We start from the raw sequence: 21,595 nt of genomic DNA, 5'->3' as shown, positions 1-21,595 counted from the left end.
TTGTAAATTTCCTACCGTAAATATATAAAACAATTATTTTTGTGAGTGAATGCAGCAATATCGCGAACATAAATAAGTTACACAACTTTAAAGGAGATTTTCTCAATGTTTCTATTTTTTTGCACCCTCAGATTCCAGATGTTCAAATAGTTGTATCTCGGCCAAATATTGTCATATCCTAACAAACCATACATCAATGGAAAGCGTATTCATTCAGCGTTCAGATGATGTATAAATCTAAATTTTAAAAAATTTACCCATGTGACTAGTTTTGTGGTCCAAGGTCACATATGTGAATTTCAACGAAACAAATCGTTTCGTTTGTCAGCGAAAGTCCAACATTTAAATTTTTTATAAATCTACAGATCAAGCTGCCACATTTTTGTATTTCCACCCACAGACAGTCAGATCGACAGAGAAGAGTGCCAAAATCAAAAGTGCATTATGGGTGTTGACGGTTCTTGGCAAAAGGGAACGCCATAGCCCTTTTTCTGTTTTCTCTAGTCATGTAGCACTGATTATTTATTTATTTTTAATTGAATTTCCCCTGCATAAACAGCCAAATTTTATTAAAAATCCATCTTGCCAGTGGTGAATTACCCCTTTTAAGGAAGCATTGCATGTATTCTTGATAAGGAAAGCAGTCCTAATACTAAAAAGCCTTAATTTAATCCATTTTATACTAAAAAGCATTGATATAATTAACAGTCTAATCTATGTACAGATGGACAAATAATGGGCTGGAGAATTTATGGTGATTAGATTAGACTACTGACACTGTTTGTATTGACTGTAATTGGTTGATAGTTGATCCTGTGTGTTGTTTTTGCACGTTAGTGAGCTGAATGTTGCATCAGTGGATTCCGGCCTGACGATCGCAGTGGCCAAGAACGCAGCCAAGACGGTGCAGCTCTTCTGCGTCAAGTCAGAGCAGCTGGTAAGAGACACACAGGGATAATGAGCTAGGTTGAGCGGGAGGCTGTCAGCTCTTATGCCCCTCAACCCTGCCAGGGAGGTGACGTACACGGTTGGCGAATGAGCTCATTATGAAAGCTGGGGAAGGTTGGGACTCATCTCAACAAGCGTCAGAGAATCAGTGCACCTGCTGAGAGCCGTGACCTGGACAAGAGGCGGGGAGGATCCCAACCTGCCTAGTTAGGGGTGCTAGTTGCTTTGGTCTATAAATCAGGCCAAGGTGAGAATACAGAGTGAGATTATGTCAGAATGCAATGCTAGGTCAGTAGTTGCTCAACTAACAAATAAATACCAGTAATTGGATGGAAAGACTGTCTGCAACACAATGTTCATGCTATTAGTTTACTAAATGTACTCCTCTGTTGTTATTTTGTGGGCATTGAAGTGGTCAGAGTGGCTTGAGTCTCCATCTCAATGTAAATAGTGACCAGTTTCCCAATGATCATCCACATTGAGTTACATGAAGATAACAGGCGTATGTGAATTTCAACAAAACAAATCGTTTGTCAGCGAAAGTCCAATGCAATGCTAGGTCAGTAATTGCTCAACTAACAAATAAATACCAGTAATTGGATGGTGTGTGTGACCAGTTTCCCAATGATCATCCACACTGAGTTACATGAACAGGCGTAACAAACAGTTTAATGAGATCCTTAATCAATAAATCAGTAGATTTAGCTACGAGTTAGCTGGAAAACTGATCTAGTTTTCTGAGAATTAATCCTTTAAATCCTTAATCAGTCAATTTGTCCTGCTCTGCAATGATCCTGCAGCTGACTTCAGAGATAAGACAAAAAAAAAAAAATTAAAGGCAACATGAAATCTTAATTTGTCCTATTTACTTTCTTGAGAAAAAAAAAAAAAATCATTTCATGGTAATGTAAAACCTTGACATCAACACTGATACAATTATAAAATGGTAATTTCCAAGCCTGGAGAAAAGTCATGGAAATAACTGTAGCAATCATAATTTTATTGTTGTACTTGGCTCTAAATTCTTCATAATTTAAAACAGGGGTAGTCAACCTGCCAGTAATTTTCAGTGATCCTGAACCTTGGTTAGGTAGTTCAGGCGGTTCAGGCATGTTTGATTTAGGGGGACGGGTCAGGCAGAATGGTAGCTTTTCATGAGCAGATTTGAAATTTTTTCATTGCCTATAATGTTTCTATCGGGTAATTAAATTTTTTATCCACATCCAGTAATCATGAACACTTGAAAAAACGTCATGGATATTCACCTGTAACTTTCTGGTCTTTTAAATAACTTGTTTGTATAATCATGCCTGACCCTACATTATTTCCTGCTGAATATTGTATTTCACTCCGACCATTATGAAAGTTCGGTGTGTTTTGATTACTGATTCATGTTGTCAGACTTCTCTTTGTATGTTTGATTTCTTTCATTTTCCTCTCAGCTGTTTAAACTGCCTCTCAGCTTTAGAGAAAAGACTTGACTTGCTCATGTAGGTCTATCTCCATTCACTGTGAGCTGGAGGTGTGATTGATTGTGCCTGGCCAGGGAGGGTGTGATTGGATTAGTCCGGTGTCTGTCCTCGAATCACTGGCCCACTGACTCAATCTGTCTTATGTCAGCAAGCAGATGAATAACGAGAGTTTGGTTCTGTTATTTCCTTCAGTACAGATGTGTGGGATGAGCCATCAGAACCCTGTGAACTCAACTCAGGGTCAGTTCAGAGCCAAACCTTGACCTCTCCTTGGACTGTCTTCAGGAAATGATATCATAGTAGCATATTGAATAAATCTCTTAAGCTGGCCTCACAATCTTGGGAACAAGAAGATCTCCAAGACACAGATGGTTTCTTTTTTATCAAACCCAGCTTAACACAGGCAGCAAACAGACTCCATCAGTTAATGGATGGATATTAATGAAGACAAAGGGAAGGACTGTATCTCTATTGACCTCTCATATCCTTCCTGCTGTGATAATGGAACGGGACTTAAACCATCTCTGATACACAGATTTACGCAGAGTGCACTTGCAGGGAGAATGATTTCTGAAAACGTGGCTAAAATTGCTGCCCAATCTGCCGTATGGATGGCTTTGAGAGTGATTTTCACAGAAGCTGAAGCCAGTGTCCTGATGATGCACATTGTCATTGTCCAATCAGATGATGCAATTAATTCCAGCTTTCTTCAGTAGCTATGCTGAGAAATACTGTAGTTTTACTTAAACTATCGAAGAGTGTTTGTAACTTAACTAAAAAATATATATTTTTAGGTCAGATGTACTTAGGTGTAGTCTACTATTGTTTCAAAAATGGAACTTGGCTGTAGTTTAGCTACTTTAGCTTAGCTTAAAATGGCTCGTATCTTGGCAAGCTACAGTTTGAAAGAAGTTTCCTGTTTCTGGTTTAGCTAAAGGGGAAATATTTGACAACAGTGCTCTTCTCTGAGGATTACAGAGGTATGATGTTTTTGGTCTTCGGGCAGACATAGGGTTGCATGGCAGTTAATCTCAGAATGGTTCACTTATGGGACTGCAGATATGCACCAGGGGCTATGCTTTATTTAACATCAGGTGTGAAGGAGCAACCCATCTAGAATCATGACAAGTGTTACTGCATCTCCTCACCTGCCACGGGAAACGTTAATTAACTGTTGCCTTTCCATTTTTAGACCGTTGCCATGGTACCCCCGCTGCCACCATCCTATGTGGCTTTTCCTCGCAGACGATGTGTGATATTTCTTTTTTTCTCCCCAATTTTATTTCCCCAGCCCCCAACCTTTGATGAGAGGAGGCTCTACTGCTTTTTTTACGATTTCGACTTTGAGTTGTTTTGTCTGTAGCGGCTGTTTGTTTATGTCAGGAGGTAGCAGTGCAGCACGAATATGTGTTTGTGTGCGGTGGTCCACTCGTGACTAAGACAGACCTCTGCTTGTTAGTTCCTGTGGTGTGGCACTAAGCATGGCAAATCCTTCTTTTTCCCCTCCCTGTTGCTCGCCCTCCTACCCACAATGCCACCTGCTTCTGCTGTCTGAGCTCCATGGTGACGCCCGTGTCTCAGCATGCTGACCGTTGTGCCACCACTGAGCAAAGCGCTTCTGACCTCAGACGAACACTGGGATATCTGGGGAAATTAGTGGTAGCCTGCAGTCACCTCGCTTTTGAAGTTGACTCTGATTATTTACTCGAGTCTTTGTTTGTGACACTTAATATTGTTTAATCTCTCTATTTTCTCCCTTTCTTCTCACTTCCTTCTGTCTTTCTCTCAGCTGTGTACGCAGGGGGACGCCAGTCAGGTGATCGGACCCCTGACCGAAGGCCAGAGGAGAAACATTAACGTGGTGAACTCTCTTTTCCGCCTGCAGCAAGCTGTGGCTAAAGTAAGAATCCCGTCTCTTATTCAAGACACTATAGTTATTATAGGTTTAGTTCACTCTGCAATGCAGGATCTTTTTCATTTATTCACCCTTGTGTTGTTCCAAACCCATATGACTTTCTTTCTTACATTAAACAATCTGTAGATGATTTAAAAGACTGTCTTCTGTACTATTTGACATGCAATCAAATGAAATTGGGTAGGATGCTCAAGCTGCAAAAATCAGTAAAAGTACCATACTATTAAAAAAAAATCAGTAGAAGTGCTACAAAAGTATTCAGACTTGTGTGCTAAATTCCAACATATTTGAATATACACGGCTCCAATAACATTTGACAGGTGTGGTAATTAGGAAAATCAAAAATGTCCTCACACAAAGCTGATATAGCTTTCATAACACTTTAAATATAGTCCATAAGACCTAAGAAATACTTATGTGGTACTTATTCGATTTCATTGTATTGTAAAAATAGCTCTCTGGACATTCTCCACAAAATCTCTTTTTGTGCTTTAAGTTCTAATGGCATGTGGTGATTTAATAGATGTTTTGCCATTATGTGCTTCCCAAAGCTGTGTTTTATGACAGATGCTCATAAGAACTCAATCAGCAAAATGCATGAAATCACTACTAGAAAACTTTAGTGGGTATTCAAATATTAGACTGTTTGAAGTTATTATAGAGTACTGCAGTATTATAAAACTCCTCTATGTGCAGGACACCTGTCTATAGAGAACTTATGGCTGCAGTGCCTTTACTCAGTCTTTCCTCAGGAGAGAGTCTTGGGGAAACTGCAGACTCATCACCAGTCATATCTGTACTATATGAGTGGTGATATTTCACAAGTGGCTTTTTAAGCACCAGATGATGTAGTTCCCGGTCTGTCTCATTAAAAAAACATGACAGCAGAAGCTTTTTCTTGCCTGTGATTAATAAGGTAATAAAAAGAGATTACTCTATGATTAAATATTTAAACTGGAGGTGATCAAAGTTTTACTTGTGAAAAGTGAGGTCGCTTGTTTCAGTGGGATTTTTTTTTTTTTAGGAATTATGGTTTAAGGGCTCTGAACGTTGGATGATTTCTGACTTTGAGTTGTTTTCAGGTTATATCTGGACTGGGCACATTTCCTCCAGCAGCAGAGCAATCGCTCACAGCATCTTTACAGGTAAAGCAAAAACTGCAAGATCCCTTTTACACCTAGTATTAACATCACAATGATCATGAAGCATATTCATAGTTAATATAGCCTACATCACATTTGTGGTTACATTCAAATTCAAGGATATGTGCTTTTTTGCTATATGAACATGCATAAGCTGACAGTAAATGATATATAGTCACCAAATAAAAGACGAAATACAATCAAGACCAGTCACTGGAGATGCATGTTAATAATAGGGTGTAAACGACGCCTAACTGCATTTGGTCACATCAATATGTTTTTATACATGTGTTTTATTTAGACATCAGCTCACAACAGGTTGTAACGGATCAACTGAAGTTTGGAATCCAAGTGCAGTCTATTCCAATATCTAAAAGTGTACAAAAACAAAACGATGACTTGAAAATAAATTTAACATGAACTTGACTAGGCTTGGTATGGCGTGGCATGGACATGAAACTCACAACAGCGGGTTACAGCGTAACATGACAAAGCTAGACCCAGAAACATGGTAACATTAGGGGCTATGAACGCAATGACACAATGGACTAATGGGAACTTGACACAATAGAAAAACAAAAGCACAAGGCATGATCACATGGGGAACATAGGAATCACATGACATAAGCAAAAACCATAAAAACAAGAACCCAACCAAACACCAACCTTGCACAGGTAATGCCCTCTATATTCATAACATTAATTTTACATTGCTTTTCAGCAACAAGTGCACTGCACTATTTATGCAGACAGTGGTGCGATACACCGTTAAGATTTGAGTATTTGTTTGTGCATCTGTGATAGAAAGAGATTAAGAGGCGAGCACATGGGACAGTGAACAAAGGGTCAGACTTTTGATAGAAATGCTACAGCCGCACACAGAGGCTGAAGGTGGTTTTAGAAAGTAATTGGGTAAACATTGAGCTGCTCTGAATTCATCTGTCTCTCCCCTGAGGTAAATTGGCTTTCAGATGAGTAATCTGGTCATTCTCTTCCCCCTTATCTCTTTTAACAAAACCTGCCAGCTGTACGGGATCGCATTCACTCTGTAACCCCTGATCTTTAAGTGTAAACACAACAGTACAAGGTGAAAACACACTACCACACTTTACCACCCACTGTCCTCAGAGTTGGACACCCACTCTCCTCCCATGTAGGGTATGTCATCTAAAAAACCCTGTCCCAAATGGCTCACCTGATGTGGACGTACGGTCTTGTGGCCTTTATTTGCACATGACCCATGAAGTCCATGAGATCATGGTTATCAGAAGATCTTCCACTTACCCTATTGGAAAGAGTACAGTACTATGTGCCAAAGACTTGTCAAATCAAATCACCTTTATTTATACTGAACAAAATTATAAACGCAACACTTTTGTTTTTGCCCCCATTTTTCATGAGCTGAACTCAAAGATCTAAGACTTTTTCTATGTACACAAAAGGCCTATTTCTCTCAAATAGTGTTCACAAATCTGTCTAAATCTGTGTTAGTGAGCACTTCTCCTTTGCCAAGATAATCCATCCACCTCACAGGTGTGGCATATCAAGATGCTGATTAGACAGCATGATTATTGCACAGGTGTGCCTTAGGCTGGCCACAATAAAAGGCGCAGTTTTACTGTATTTGGGGGGGGGGGGGGGGGGGGGGTCAGTAACTGGTGTGACCACCATTTGCCTCACGCAGTGCAACACATCTCCTTCACATAGAGTTGATCAGGTTGTTGATTGTGGCCTGTGGAATGTTGGTCCACTCCTCTTCAATGGCTGTGCGAAGTTGCTGGATATTGGCAGGACATGGAACACGCTGTCGTATATGCTGATCCAGAGCATCCCAAACATGCTCAATGGGTGACATGTCCGGTGAGTATGCTGGCCATGCAAGAACTGGGATGTTTTCAGCTTCCAGGAATTGTGTACAGATCCTTGCAACATGCAACATGAGGTGATGGTCGTGGATCAATGGCACAACAATGGGCCTCAGGATCTCGTCACGGTATCTCTGTGCATTCAAAATACCATCAATAAAATGCACCTGTGTTCGTTGTCCATAACATACGCCTGCCCATACCATAACCCCACCGTCACCATGGGCCACTCGATCCACAACGTCGACATCGGCAAACCGCTTACCCACATGGCGCCATACACGCTTGTCTGCCATCTGCTCTGTACCGTGAAAACTAGGATTCATCCGTGAAGAGGACACCTCTCCAAAGTGGCAGACGCCATCGAATGTGAGCATTTGCCCACTCAAGTCGGTGACGACGACGAACTGCAGTCAGGTCGAGACCAGCCAAGACGAGCATGTTGATGAGCTTCCCTGAGACGGTTTCTGACAGTTTTTGCAGAAATTCTTTGGTTATGTAAACCGATTGTTGCAGCAGCTGTCCGGGTGGCTGGTCTCAGACGATCTTGGAGGTGAAGATGCTGGATGTGGAGGTCCTGGGCTGGTGTGGTTACACGTGGTCTGCGGTTGTGAGGCCGGTTGGATGTACTGCCAAGTTCTCTGAAATGCCTTTGGAGATGGTTTATGGTAGAGAAATGAACATTCAATTCACGAGCAACAGCTCTGGTGGACATTCCTGCAGTCAGCATGCCAATTGCACGCTCCCTCAAAACTTGCAACATCTGTGGCATTGTGCTGTGTGATATAACTGCACATTTTAGAGTGGCCTTTTATTGTGGCCAGCCTAAGGCACACCTGTGCAATAATCATGCCGTCTAATCAGCATCTTGATATGCCACACCTGTGAGGTGGATGGATTATCTCGGCAAAGAAGAAGTGCTCACTAACACAGATTTAGATTTGTGTACATAGAAAAAGTCTTAGATCTTTGAGTTCAGCTCATGAAAAATGGGGGCAAAAACAAGTGTTGCGTTTATAATTTTGTTCAGTGTATACAGCGCTTTTTACAATACAGATTGTTTCAAAGCAGCTTTAAAGTGATAACAGGAAAATAATGCAACAAAGTTTTTTTTCTGCTGTACAGCAGATCTAGAAGAAAATAGCGACTTACTCCAGCTTAAGTAAGTTCAGTGATGGTTCATTTAAAAGTTATCAATTTAGTTCATTTATCTATACAGCAGCTCTGGAGAAAACAGTGATGTCATCGTCCAGCTCAGTTAATTTCTCATATAATGGTGTCAATGCAGCCAGATCAATAATATTGTTGAATATTAAATGTCCCAACTAAGCAAGCCAAAAGCCAAGGCAACAGTGGCAAGGAACCAAAACTCCATCAGGTGACAGAATGGAGAAAAAAACTTGGGAGAATCCAGACTCAGTCGCTCAGTTCTCCTCTGGCCAACGAACAAACAGTGTATGATTATGATTCAGGCAGCATTACAGGTCAGATGTTAAATTGGATCAGAACATTCAGCTCGATCTGAAATATTCTGTAGTCACATTTGATATAAACTTGTCCCAAATGAACTTGGACTGACTTGCATGACCAAAGTGTAGAACTGAAAGGCATGAGGGTGCCATTTAAGACAGGACATCATCCTTCACATTTCTACTCCTCTCAGTTCCTCATCACATCACACTCTTTACATCTATTCTGAACCAGAACACAACAAACACAACAGAATGAAACAAGGCACCAATACCTCCCAACCTCCAACTGGGCAGAGAATGATGGGAAAGCTAAATCTGCTGAGTATGTGACCACCAAATTTGTTGTGAAGGGGTTTAGGAGGAAGAGATGTGCACAGGAGATTTGCTCTTTATCTCCTGCTTGCAGGGAATTTTTCCAATGGCCGGTCCTATTTGGTCAGAGAGACCTATTGGGTTTGCATTGATGTCGCTCAGAGATTGAGAGTCAGATAAGAGTCTAGGATGAGCTGCCATGAGACACGCGATGGTCAGAAGGAGGGAGAGCAGGTGTTAGAAGGAAATACTACACAAACCAATGACCTTCAAAAGAAGAAACTCTTTCACACGTTCAATAACAATAATTCTCTCTCTTGTTGTTAAATTCATTCTTTTTTGTGTCTTTTGCAGTCGGTTCAGGCTTTGATGAGTAGTGCCGTTCACCCCCTGCTGAATTCTGTTACTGACTCCGTCGAAGCAATACTCATTACTATGCACCAAGAGGATTTCTCTGGGTAAGCAAGCAACAAACACACTGTTATTGCATTGTGCATTCAGCACAGTGTAATACTGGATATATTGCATGCATTCCAAAAACATACATGTGAAATTACTCAAAGATAAACAGTAGTATGCTACACTGTCCAGTTATCATCTTGGAATTTAATATAGTTAGTTTTCATTTTAATTTAATGTTGTTTTGACTTTTGACAGTTATATCAAACAATGAGTCGAGAAGGATGATAATGATATTGCTCCCAGTTCATTTATCACAGGGTTCCCAAACTTTTTTGTCAGCCCCTGAGATTTTAAGTTAGCATTTCGAAAATGTAGTCACATTTGCATGTTCAGTTCTCTGATGTTGATAAGATTATTATAAGTAGTAGTATGTTTTAACTCTATAAAAATAAAGACAAGAAATATATTACTGTTGTAAATTACAACTGTACTGTAAAATAAATATTTGATAGTTAAAATGAAATGTTGCATGCTTCACTATGAAGCACTCAGAACATTGCTTTTATTAATTGCTCCAAGCTATATTGCCATTATCGTGCAGCCCTATTTATTTATTTTAACTTTACACTTAATATAATTATTAGCGTTTCATCAACTCACAAACTCCCTGCAGTTTCCTCACAAACTGATCAACAAGTTGTCTAGAAAAGTAGTAAAGAAGTCAGAGTAGTCTAACGGGCAGCTGAAAAGTGAGAAACCTACCACCTAACAAATGAGATGTCAAACTTGGGATTTATGGTTGCAAAAAGATTTTGTTCTCCCCTTATGGGCTTTTTCTCAAACACTAACATGGCATTTGGGATTGTGTGCCATATTTAATCTTGTTGAGGGCAGTTCTGTGATCAGGTCTCTCTCAACTCACCATATTTCAACATAAATTGTTTCTTAAAGCAAGAAAGTGTGATGGGTGTGCTGTCATATTTCTTTACCATTTAAAAAATGTATGGGAGCGCTGCCAGCATTTTTAAAATTAGGTATATCAATGCTACAATGACAGGGTGATGCAATTTAATACTAGTTTTCTAAATTTGTTTTGCTCCAATTTGACTTTTAATTTCACTATTTCCTCATGTTCAGTCTTTAGGCTTTACAAATCTCAATTCAGTTATTTGTGTCAAGCTGAAGGATGGTATGAGAGTTCGAGTGCAACCAGATTGCACACATGAAAATCCTCATGATCTGGGGATGTACATTTGTGTTTTTGACCGTTTTAAAGGACACGTTCCCTGAAGACTCTTTTTTTGCATTCATCTCTCGTCGTCTGTTGCTCTCTTTCTCTCATTCGTTGGTCTGGGTGGTCCAGCCAGTACAACAGAGAGTGATGTGCCAGCGTTTGATAACATTTAAACCATCACCCCTGTAATTCAGCACGGCTTCCTTTTGTCCACATCTCTCGTCCCCTCAGGGCCACTGGAGTCAGGCTTGGTGGACTTGTTTTATTTCTGTCCCTGCTGTCGGGCACTCCTGAGGAAAGACGGCAGAGAAATAAACATGTTATAGAGATGGCTTTGTCCAAAAAACACCATCAGTTTCACCATGTCAGTGGCAATCTTTTTTGTAGATGAGCTAAATGGGTGAATCTCACAAAATCAATGTCCAAGTCATATTTTACTGTAAAATCAAAAGTAAGAAATAAAAAAAATGTATATTGTGTAAAAATGCAGGGCCGTTTTAGTTCCACTATTTCCAAATATATTTTTTACAAAAATTAAGTATTTATATATTGTGGCTGTATTTGTTGTACTGCCTATAATGCATGCTGATTTTAATTAAAACAATCATTCTATTATAGTATTTGTATTCAAATATTAAATAAATGCTCTATTACAGTAGTGAGAATCATCAAAAATAAAAACGGATGAATTACATTAAAAAAAAAAACCTTAAAAGAAATACAAACACATTTAGGTAAGGAAAATGATTTGTGCTTAATCAAAGCATGAAAATAATTGCATCCTGACATACATTTTTTAAAATTTGATTTTAAGGTAAAAATTTTTGAACTATAAAGTGAGATTCACAAAAAATGGCTTCTTCATGTGTGTAAGGAAAAACATCAGGGAAAACTGATTGTTACTATTGCTAAAAGGCATTAACACGACCTTCCTTTTCTCACATTGTGTATCTCAGCAGTTCCAGTAGCGACAGATTTGTGATATTGATTATGTGACAGAGGAAATCAATGGTGTTGCTTGTAGCTGTGGTCTATGCTCACGTTACAGGATTATAGTACACTACTCTTTTGTTTGTGTATGTTTGCACCCAGTCCTCTACCCGTGGTTGGCCGCCCAGACGTGCCGTGCTCGCTGTACATGCGTGAGCTGCAGGGCTTCATCGCCCGTGTGATGAATGACTACTTCCGCCCGCTGCAGTGTCTGGACTTCCTGTACGACAGTACGGAGAACATCGCCCAGCGCGCCATCACCCTTTTCATCCGCCATGCCAGCATCTTGCGTCCGCTCGGAGAGGGCGGGAAGATGAGGCTGGCAGCAGACTTTGCTCAGGTGAGGAAAATGAGGGTCATTCGTCTCTCGTTCTCAATCTAGGGGTCTTCCTCCTTTGGTGCTGGGTTTCAAAATAACTCATTCAAAAGTGAAAATTCATTATCTGCTCACCCTCATGTTGTTTCAAATTCATATCCAACTTCCTTTCCTCCATGAAAGAAAGTATATGGGAACTGTTGCTGTCAAGCTCCAGAACACCATAAAAGCGATCCTTCTGGAGCTCGCGTTTGCTTTCTGAGAAACGATGCAAAATTTAAGCATTCACTGAAAATTCATTGTAGCTCAAATCAAATATATGGCGCCTTTAGACCAAATAATTCGTTTAAAAATGAAAATTCTGTCATTTACTCACCGTCATGTTGTTTCGGATCTGTATCCAACTTTCTTTCATCTCTAAAACACAAAGTATATGGGACTGTCAAGCTCCAAAATAATGTCTTGAATCCTTTGGATGTTATACATTAGCTTTCATGTGAGAAACAGAGCAAAATTTCAGAATTTATTCACTGAAAATTCACTGTAGCTCTCAAATTAAACAAACTCACTTACTCACATCAGGTTGTTTTTATTTTTTGTATTTGTAATTTTTTTTAAGATTTATTTTTAACTTTATTATGATAGGATAGAATAGAGTGGACAGGAATCGAGGTGGGAGAGAGGGGGGGGGACAGGATCGGCAAAGGTCCGCGAGCCGGGACTCGAATTTGGGTCTCCCGAAGCACAACGGCGCTATATGTCGACCAGTTGGCACCATGTTTAAGCCTTGTGTTGTTTCAAATTCATTCCCAACTTCCTTTCCTCCATGAAAGAAAGTATATGGGAACTGTTGCTGTCAAGCTCCAGAGCACCATAAAAGCGATGACGCGAAACAAACCAAATTTAAGCATTCACTGAAAATTCATTTTAGCTCTCAAATCAAATATATGGCGCCTTTAGACCAAATAATTCATTTAAAAATGAAAATTCTGTCATCATTTACTCACCCTCATGTTGTTTCAGATCTGTATCCAACTTTCTTTCATCTCTAAAACACAAAGTATATGGGACATGGGGCTGTCAAGCTCCAAAATAATGATGTCCTGAATTCTTCTGATGTTATACATTAGCGTTCTGTGAGAAACAGAGCAAAATTTAAGCTTCACTGAAAATTCACTGTAGCTCTCAAATTAAACAAACGGCACATTTACTCACATCAGGTTGTTGTTTTTTTGTAAGATTTATTTTTGGCTTCATCATGATAGGATAGGATAGAGAGGCTATTGGCTCTGATCAGTCGGCACCATGTTTAAGTTTGACTGTTAAATTCTTATGTGTCTATATAGAAAGCATCGACTTCCTCTGCATCTGTGAGTAAACATCCCATGTGCATGTGTTACAGATGGAGCTGGCCGTGGCTCCTCTCTGCAGACGGGTGTCAGACTTGGGGAAGGCGTACCGTCTCCTGCGATCTTTCAGGTGAGTCTTTATTTACAGTCTGGATGGTGTCAGGTGACTTCATCTTCCTGTTCTCGACTGACTGCACTCAGCTCTTGATGTCACACACTCACCGAGTGATTCTTTTGTGTGTATTTCTCACACAAACGCTCTCAATTAGTGTTATCCTTCGTTCTCCTCCTCCCCCCGCTGAGACGACGAGGTCGCCTGGAGTCTTCCCTCTGAAAATTGCTGTTAATTAACAGTGAGAGAGAGAGAGAAAGGAAGGTTATTAATGTAGATGCTCGTCTGATTAGCTGAGGAGAAGTCAGTGTCTGGATATACTCGAATGCTCACCTTACATTGCTCCTTTGTTGCTTGGCTTAAAACAGCTCCATGTTCTTGGTCTTGATTTATTAGTGCACATTATTCCAAATAAAATAAAAAAGTGTTCTTTTGTAATCTTTCATCAGGATATAATAACTTGCTCAGCCATTTAATCCGTCTTTCCGTTTCAGACTCTTTGCAAAGCTGCATTGTGTGTAAATGCGACAGTGATGCGTTAATGTTTTGTTTCTCGCTGAAAATGCTCTTTTGTACATAGAGGAAGTTGTCAGTTATGAACTGATGTCTCATGTTACTAGTGTTGTTTTTGGCGGCCTGTTTTAATTTTAGTTTTAGTCTAGTCTTTGTGTCAAGCTGTTGTTTTAGTTTTTATTAGTTTTAGTCACGTTCATACTCTTTTTAGTCTAGTCATGTTTTAGTCGACGAAAACTGATGACATTTTAGTCTAGTTTTAGTCGACGAAAACTGATGACATTTTAGTCTATGAAAATTGTATTTTAGTCTCTTTTTAGTAATGCAATTCTATTTAACCCAGTCAATATAGAATTTCAAACAAGGTTATCTTATTATATTTAGTATATTTAGGGCTGTGATGGTGGCAGTTTTTTTTACCACCGCGGTAATGGACCAACTACCGGCGGTGGTTGGGGGGTTATTTAAAAAAATAAAAAAATAAAAACTCGTTTTATATTTCCACACAAAGACGCGTGATATAGCCTACCACTCTGCGCTCTGAGAGGGATGTGGGACACGAGCAGGAAAGAGACCATCGATCTCTTTATGATATCTTCGTGTTTTCTACTTGATGTAAATTGGTCTGAAGAGCGAATTTTATCCTCCACAAGGGCGAGATATTTAGGCTATGTTTGAGATTGCGCTGCCAGAGAAAGTGAAACTAAAAATCACCCGCGCGTGTGAAACGCGCTTTACAACTAAACTTGACGCGCCCTATGTCTAATATAACAAGCACAAACTGTTAAAAAGAATTTGACATGCAAGTACAAATGTAGGCTATCTGTCCTACAGCGTTTTTCTACTTTACCACAGTAAAGAATACGAATATAATAGGCCTATTTCAAAGCGAACCAATGAAGAAACGTTTATAATCCCTTTAGAAAATGGGTGAGACGTGAGTGAAGATTTGGGAAAAGAAACGAGATTCCATGCAGGGATGAGTCACAATTTTTGGATATTCGATTAGTTTATTTAATTATAGAACATCGAATAGTTTGTGCGATTATTCTCTAAAATAAAATCTCCATGTTCTGGTGCTGATGCGGTGACGCGTTCATGTAACCGGAGGACGATGCCAATAACGCACATAACAGCTGTCACAAAGAACTGGCAAAAGTAATGATTATGAATGTGTCAAATATATCAATGAGACATTTGAATGGAATAACTAATGGATTAATATTGTTAAATTTGCTGATAATCGGGTGACCAGATCGCAAACCAGAATTTAAAGCGACAAAGCTATGGGTTCACGCACAACTCTCTCATTCGTCGTGACGTTATAACATTTCGTCTCGTCTCGTTTTGGTCAACGAAAATGAAGAGACATTTTAGCATAGTTTTTATTTTGTAAACCACATTTGGTCTCGTTTTTATTCGTCAACGATATTGCATTATATATGTATTTTAGTCATCGTCACATGACCAGCATTTACATCTAGTCTCGTTTTCGTCAGGTGATAACGGTTCGTTGACGACAATATTTCGTCATAATTTTCGTTGACGAAAGCAACACTACATGTTACGAACACTTTAACTTTCATGTTTACTGACAGGTTTGATTCAGGCAGGTTTCAATCTCTGTACTTCCTCCAGGCAGTCTAATAAACATTAGTGAGGTCTCTCCAGGACAGCTAATCAAATTAAACCTCAGCTATCTATGCCAGCTCTGAGAGCGGCTGCCTTGCCTGGATCCCTCATGAGCAAGGCCTGATTAACCACTGGCAACTTAATTTTTTTACTCAATGTGTGTGTGTGTGTGCATAAGGATGCAAAAAGATGTCTGACGTCCACTGGGGAAATACGTTATTAAAGAGTGCCCTAAAGTAGAGAGATAATTATTAATATGGAGATATTGGTCTTGTTTGATCACACTGTTGAGGGACCGGAGATGGGAAGTGATGAAAATTTCGACCTGGACTGAGGATTCCTAGAAATGGTTCAAGGTTTTTGATTAAAAATACACCCCTGACTAATACAGTATGAGGACATAGTTGGCCTCTAGATGTGTTTAAATTTAGACCTGATTCATGAAGGTATCTTGTGACTCTGACCTTTCCTCTGTTGATTTGGGCAGCACATTAAAAATATTTGTTGCTATGTAAACATCACAATAACTATTGCTATTGTAGTTCATTTATAATTCAAATATACAAAATGGACCAAATTTTCATGAAGACATGGATGTAAATGAAAACTTTTACTTTATTAATGAGAATGAATAACTGGCTATTGTTACCAATCAAATGAAATCAGTGTTAATAAAATCCATCTTAGCACTGCAGAAGTGGCACAGAAGCGACATGTGAAGTGACATTTAGATATATTTACAGTGAGTTTAATGCTGCTCAGAGGTGGTATTAATGCATTTACACTGCAATTACAATTGCATAAATTATGTTATGAGATTAATATTTTAAATATAACATTTTGAATATAGAAATATGAAATAGTAACTACAGGCCTACTTTTAAAGGAATTTCCCTTGTAGTGATTTTGAGTGGCTTAATATCGTGATATTATTACCTTTTCTTTTTTTTCTTTTTTTTGCTATATTAATTACTTACAATGTTCCAAACTCTCTGAATGAACGCACAGGATAATAACACAAACCACACGATGTATAAACGAGAACTTAACGAAATCTGACCAAGAACAACTGAAACACAGGGCTATATAAACAGGGGTAGAACAAAGGAAAGTAAACTAGGTATGTGAAACTAATAAGTAACTATGGAAACAAACGAGAACATAATCAGTAATCAGTAGCCGCGTTTCCATTACCCTTCAAATTGCGCAAATTGAAATTGCGAATTGAAAATACGCCCAATGGAAACACGTCAATTTCGCAAAAACTCCCATTTATCGCAAAAGGCAATTCGAAAAAGAAATAGTTCGCAAAACTGCAAAGGAAACAGTTTTTGCGCATTTACAGGTCACCTGACGTAGACGACGCGGTGTGTTTGGACAGAATACGAGACAGAGTATTAATTTTATTAAACTCATAAAAGACAGAAGAATTACAGGAATACTGGATTCTAAACCTCAAAGAAATGCCACAATCAAGAGCTCGAAGCAGAGATGAGGCAGAAACCCCTCATATATACGGGTCTTTCCTTGCCATTAATGATTGGATAACACACATACGTCTCCTTCGATTAATAATAATGGCCAGTGCAGTGGCTGGGATATACATAAAGTATTCTAGACAGGCTATCAGTCTTTGAGTGAGTCATTAAACCATTCATTGAACTAATACATTCAAAAACACTGATTCATTCATTAATTAAACGAAATCCTTTTAAACTTTGAGTGTGAGACATGAGGCTGCATTCATTACATATGCATGAAGTGTAAAACAAGAAGTGCATAGCCTTATGAAAAAAAGAAAAGAAAATGTGTTTTCTTGCATTCCTCTGCTGTTGGTTTCTCAGTATTGTGGTATTACAATATTGCGGTTATCATGACAGCCCTAGTCACTGAATCATTCATTCAAACGATTCATTCAAAATGGCTGATTCATTCAGAAACGAAGCAAGTAACTGTTTTTATGAAGAGCGCATTGAATCATGCGCATTGAACTATTTTCATTGGCGAAATAGAGCAAAAAAATCAATATTGACAATGTTGTGTCTAAATTGTCATTCATTGGTTAACTTTTATTTATTGAACTGTTGTATGAAATCAATCACATTTGCAATCGTGCTGATATTTGGAAAAACAGCATTCTTGCTTGTCATATTGCTAAATAATGTGTGTAATATTTTGCCCCCATATCTTTAAATTCCCTACTCTGATTGGAGGATAGTATGTATATTATAGCATAGAAATTCATTTATAATGTTAAAATCACATTATAAGGATTGAATGATTGATGAATGGAATTGTATTCGTCATTGCAAAGATGGTTCTAGAAACTTACCATTACACCTGTTCCAGAAGTGGTCAAATTAAAATGAAAACTCATAAATAAAAATAAAACTCATAATATAATGAGATTGCTTTACAATCTCATTATATTGTATTCAAGCATTGCACCAGCTGTTGAGAAGAAGTGTGTTTTTATTACCTAATTGATCGGATGAACACTTTCCAGCTGGTGAACGATAAAACGAATTTAAAAAAAAAGCATGTAGTCTTGCATTGTTTTCAATTTGAAAAAAAGCATTGCAATCAAAGTCATTTAAAATAAGACTCATAAAATAATACGTTTCACTTTACGATCTCATTATATTGTCAAGCACAAAAATGAATCCCAGACTTCATTGAACCTGGGATGTTTTTTTCTGATTCTGAAATATCATTCTCATCTTGTCAGCGGTGAGTAAGATATCCGCTACGAACCCACTGGAGGACATCATTTGTGCTCCACTTTAGCATGTCACAAACATTTGGTGAATTTTATTAGCCATTTTTTCATAACCTTCCAAATCTCCAGCATTCATTTCAGGCTCTAAATTACACCCGGTTTGAGATTTGCAGTGAATATGAATATATTTGTCTCTCTGTTTCAGGCCACTGTTGTTCCAAACGACTGAGCACATCACCAGCAGTCAAGCGCTGGGAGATTTGATTCCATACAGCACCATATTACATTTTCTGTTCAATCGTGCCCCGGCTGAACTCAAATCACCACATCAGGTACGCACACACACTGATGCAGAGGGATGGAAACCTCTTGGTTATAGATCCTCAAGGATTAAGGTTTTAAGTTCGGGGTGTTAGCAAGTTTTTGAAGTCAAATCCTGTTTACGATGCCCTTGAGCGGGGCAATTCACCTCAAGTTGCCCCATCGCAACTGCCCCTGTGATTGACCTACTGTAAGCAGCTTTAGATAAAAGCTTCTGCTAAATGACACATTTCATATTTGAGTGCTCGGACTGGAAAGGATGAAGATATTTTGGGCCGTTTTATAAAATGAGGGTTCTCTAAAATAGCTTTGGCATGGGTGGATTTGTAGAGCTCTTATGTTTCACTAATACAGCTTTCCCTTCTAAACAGAGAGCGGAGTGGTCGATCTCTCGCTACTCTCAGTGGTTGGATGACCATCCATCAGAGAAGGATCGTCTCACCCTTATTAGGTAAGATCCAATTCCACCGCTTTCACAATAAACCTTCACGGTGACATTCTCTGGAAGAATACTAACACTCGTTTGATTTAGCTTGGTGTTTAGTTTTCTCATCTTTGACCCTTTATGAAATATTCATATTCAGTAATGTCATTTAAAAACCAACTGGAAATGTCAGGGTTCTCACAATCACAGGAAATAGCAGGGAATTTTAATCATCAAAATGTAATGATTTTATCTATTATTTTAAAGAGATTGCAATTAGAAAGAGCCATTTCTTTCTAAAAAGTTAATGCAATTCATATATCCTACTAAAAATATTTATATTCACTATGAAAATGCCCAAGATTTAAAAAAAGATATTTTTAAATTTCCATGACTTTTTTTTTTTCATACCTTGTAATCAGTTTTAAAATTCCCTAATATTTCCAGACTTATAAAAAATCAAGGACATTTCTTAAGTTAATATACATGTTTATAGTTATGCTCAGCTCTAAAATATTTCATTGGCTAGAAATTGCATTTTGTGAGTGCAAAGTGATTTTTAATAATCCCTAATCATAGAAAACTCATAGAAAAACCAGGTGTGGCAACTATAAAATTCAGAAATTCAGACAAGGGCCCAGTTGCATAAACAGAGCCACTATGTTAAGACTTAATAGTTTGATTAACTAGCAGTTAGCCAAGTTAAGACTGTCTTGTTGATGCATTTCATATAATCCCAACCCTTTTAAACAAATCTACAAATATCCATAAATATTAATATTTGTTTTGTAATTGTAATTAGTGTTACTTCTCTGATTCAAATTAGACTAATATGCCAGACCAGTTTTGAAGAAAAAATCTGATGACTAACTTTTAAGACAAGTCTAAGCAGTTTATGCAACCGGCCAGAGGAAATCATTTCTCAGTGCATCATCAGCGTCCTCTACTGGTGCTCTGGAGGAAATACAGCAGCTTTTGTGTAAACAGCGAAAGCAAGAAATTAAAAAGTGTGGCTTTCCTTTGTTGCAGGGGGGCGTTGGAGGCGTATGTGCAGTCTGTCCGAGCCAGGCAAGGGAAGGAGTTTGCCCCAGTGTATCCCATCATGCTCCAGCTGCTGCAGAAGGCCACAAGCGCATCATAGGACCTGCAAACAGAGCCCTGTTTCGTCAGAAAAATGTAGACAATTAATCATAACAATACACTCGTGTTCACCAAAAGAAATCTTTATTATTATCATCATCATTTTGTTTGTTTTGTTCAAATCGGATGTGTACATTTGTTTGTTTTGCTTACACACACACTGTGTAAAAATTGTGTGTGAAATGGGTTGTTTGGATACTACTACTGGCTTTAATAAGAATCCCTACCTTTTTAGCAAATCTACATATATTCATAAATAATATTTGTTCTGCTGGGTGCAACAGAGGGAAAGAAATGAATTACTAAACACATTATGTAAATGTTGAATAAAGAATGTCTTTACAGGCGCCTCATTCAGGTTTGAATCTGTTTGATTTATAACTTCAACAAATGGAAAAATTAAAATGGCAATGCTACTTTAAAGAAGGACATGAATGTATCACAATCATAGATTTTAAATAACAGTGGAAGTCAGGGGCACATGTTAAAGGGTTAGTTCACCCAAAAATGAAAATTCTGTCAGTAATTACTCACCCTCATGTTGTTTCAACCCTGTAAGACTTTCGTTCATCTTCAGAACACAAATTAAGATATTTTTGATTAAATCTGAGAGCTGTCTCACTCCTCCATAGGCTTTTCTGTAATTAAAAATTGCCGGCCCAGAAAGTTTGTAAAGACAGTGTTTAAAATAGTCCAAGTGACTACAGTGGCTCAACCTTAAGTTTATCAAGCGACGAAAATACTTTTTGTGTGCAAAAAAAAACTAAAATAATGTCTTTATAAAACTTTATTTACGATAAAAGATTTTGACTTTATTCAACTATTAATTTTCTTCTGTGTTCCTCTGAGTGAGTTCACGTAGTGTAACAGCGCAGTGCTTCTGGGTTGTACGTCAGAACGCAGGCTCACTATTGGCCGACAATGGTCATGTGTGTGATGCGGGACAATAGTGAGCCTCCGTTCTGACGTACAACCCAGAAGCGCTGCGCTGTTATACTACGTGAACTCGCTCAGAAAAACACACTGAAGAAATGAATAGTTGAATAAAGTCGTTATTTTTGGGGGGGTTTTGCCCACAAAAAGTATTCTCGTCGCTTGATAAACTTAAGGTTGAGCCACTGTAGTCACTTGGACTATTTTAAACACTGTCTTTAATAACTTTATGGGTTGGCAAGTTTCAATTACAGAGAAGCCTATGGAGGAGTGACAGCTCTCAGATTTAATGAAAAATATCTTAATTTGTGTTCTGAAGATGAACGAAAGTCTTGTGTTGAAACAACATGAGGGAGAGTAATTACTGACAGAATTTTCATGTTT

At 38.5% G+C, this 21,595-nt stretch overlaps 1 protein-coding gene and 1 long non-coding RNA gene across 2 annotated transcripts in view; one reads left to right on the top strand and one right to left on the bottom strand.

The window, feature by feature from the left end:
• The window catches only part of cog5 (component of oligomeric golgi complex 5), a 74,434-nt gene extending 53,803 nt beyond the window's left edge, over positions 1-20,631 (top strand). The window contains exons 14-22 of the mRNA XM_084112012.1: positions 838-937; positions 4,210-4,320; positions 5,418-5,480; positions 9,481-9,584; positions 11,855-12,092; positions 13,471-13,547; positions 18,599-18,725; positions 19,086-19,165; positions 20,168-20,631. Coding sequence (XP_083968138.1) covers positions 838-937; positions 4,210-4,320; positions 5,418-5,480; positions 9,481-9,584; positions 11,855-12,092; positions 13,471-13,547; positions 18,599-18,725; positions 19,086-19,165; positions 20,168-20,279 — 1,012 coding nt within the window. The 3' untranslated portion in view covers positions 20,280-20,631. The remainder of the gene's footprint in view (positions 1-837; positions 938-4,209; positions 4,321-5,417; positions 5,481-9,480; positions 9,585-11,854; positions 12,093-13,470; positions 13,548-18,598; positions 18,726-19,085; positions 19,166-20,167) is intronic.
• On the bottom strand, positions 12,196-13,202 carry LOC311081478. The gene is made up of 3 exons (XR_014605891.1): positions 13,076-13,202; positions 12,445-12,485; positions 12,196-12,326 (listed from the first exon to the last, which is right to left on the bottom strand). It is a non-coding gene; the product is annotated as an uncharacterized lncRNA (long non-coding RNA).
• Positions 20,632-21,595: the final 964 nt, after the last annotated feature.

This window comes from Abramis brama (assembly GCF_963993115.1).
Source record: "Abramis brama genome assembly, chromosome: 4".
Taxonomy (NCBI): Eukaryota; Metazoa; Chordata; class Actinopteri; order Cypriniformes; family Leuciscidae; genus Abramis; species Abramis brama.
This window is presented reverse-complemented; position numbering and strand designations above follow the sequence as displayed.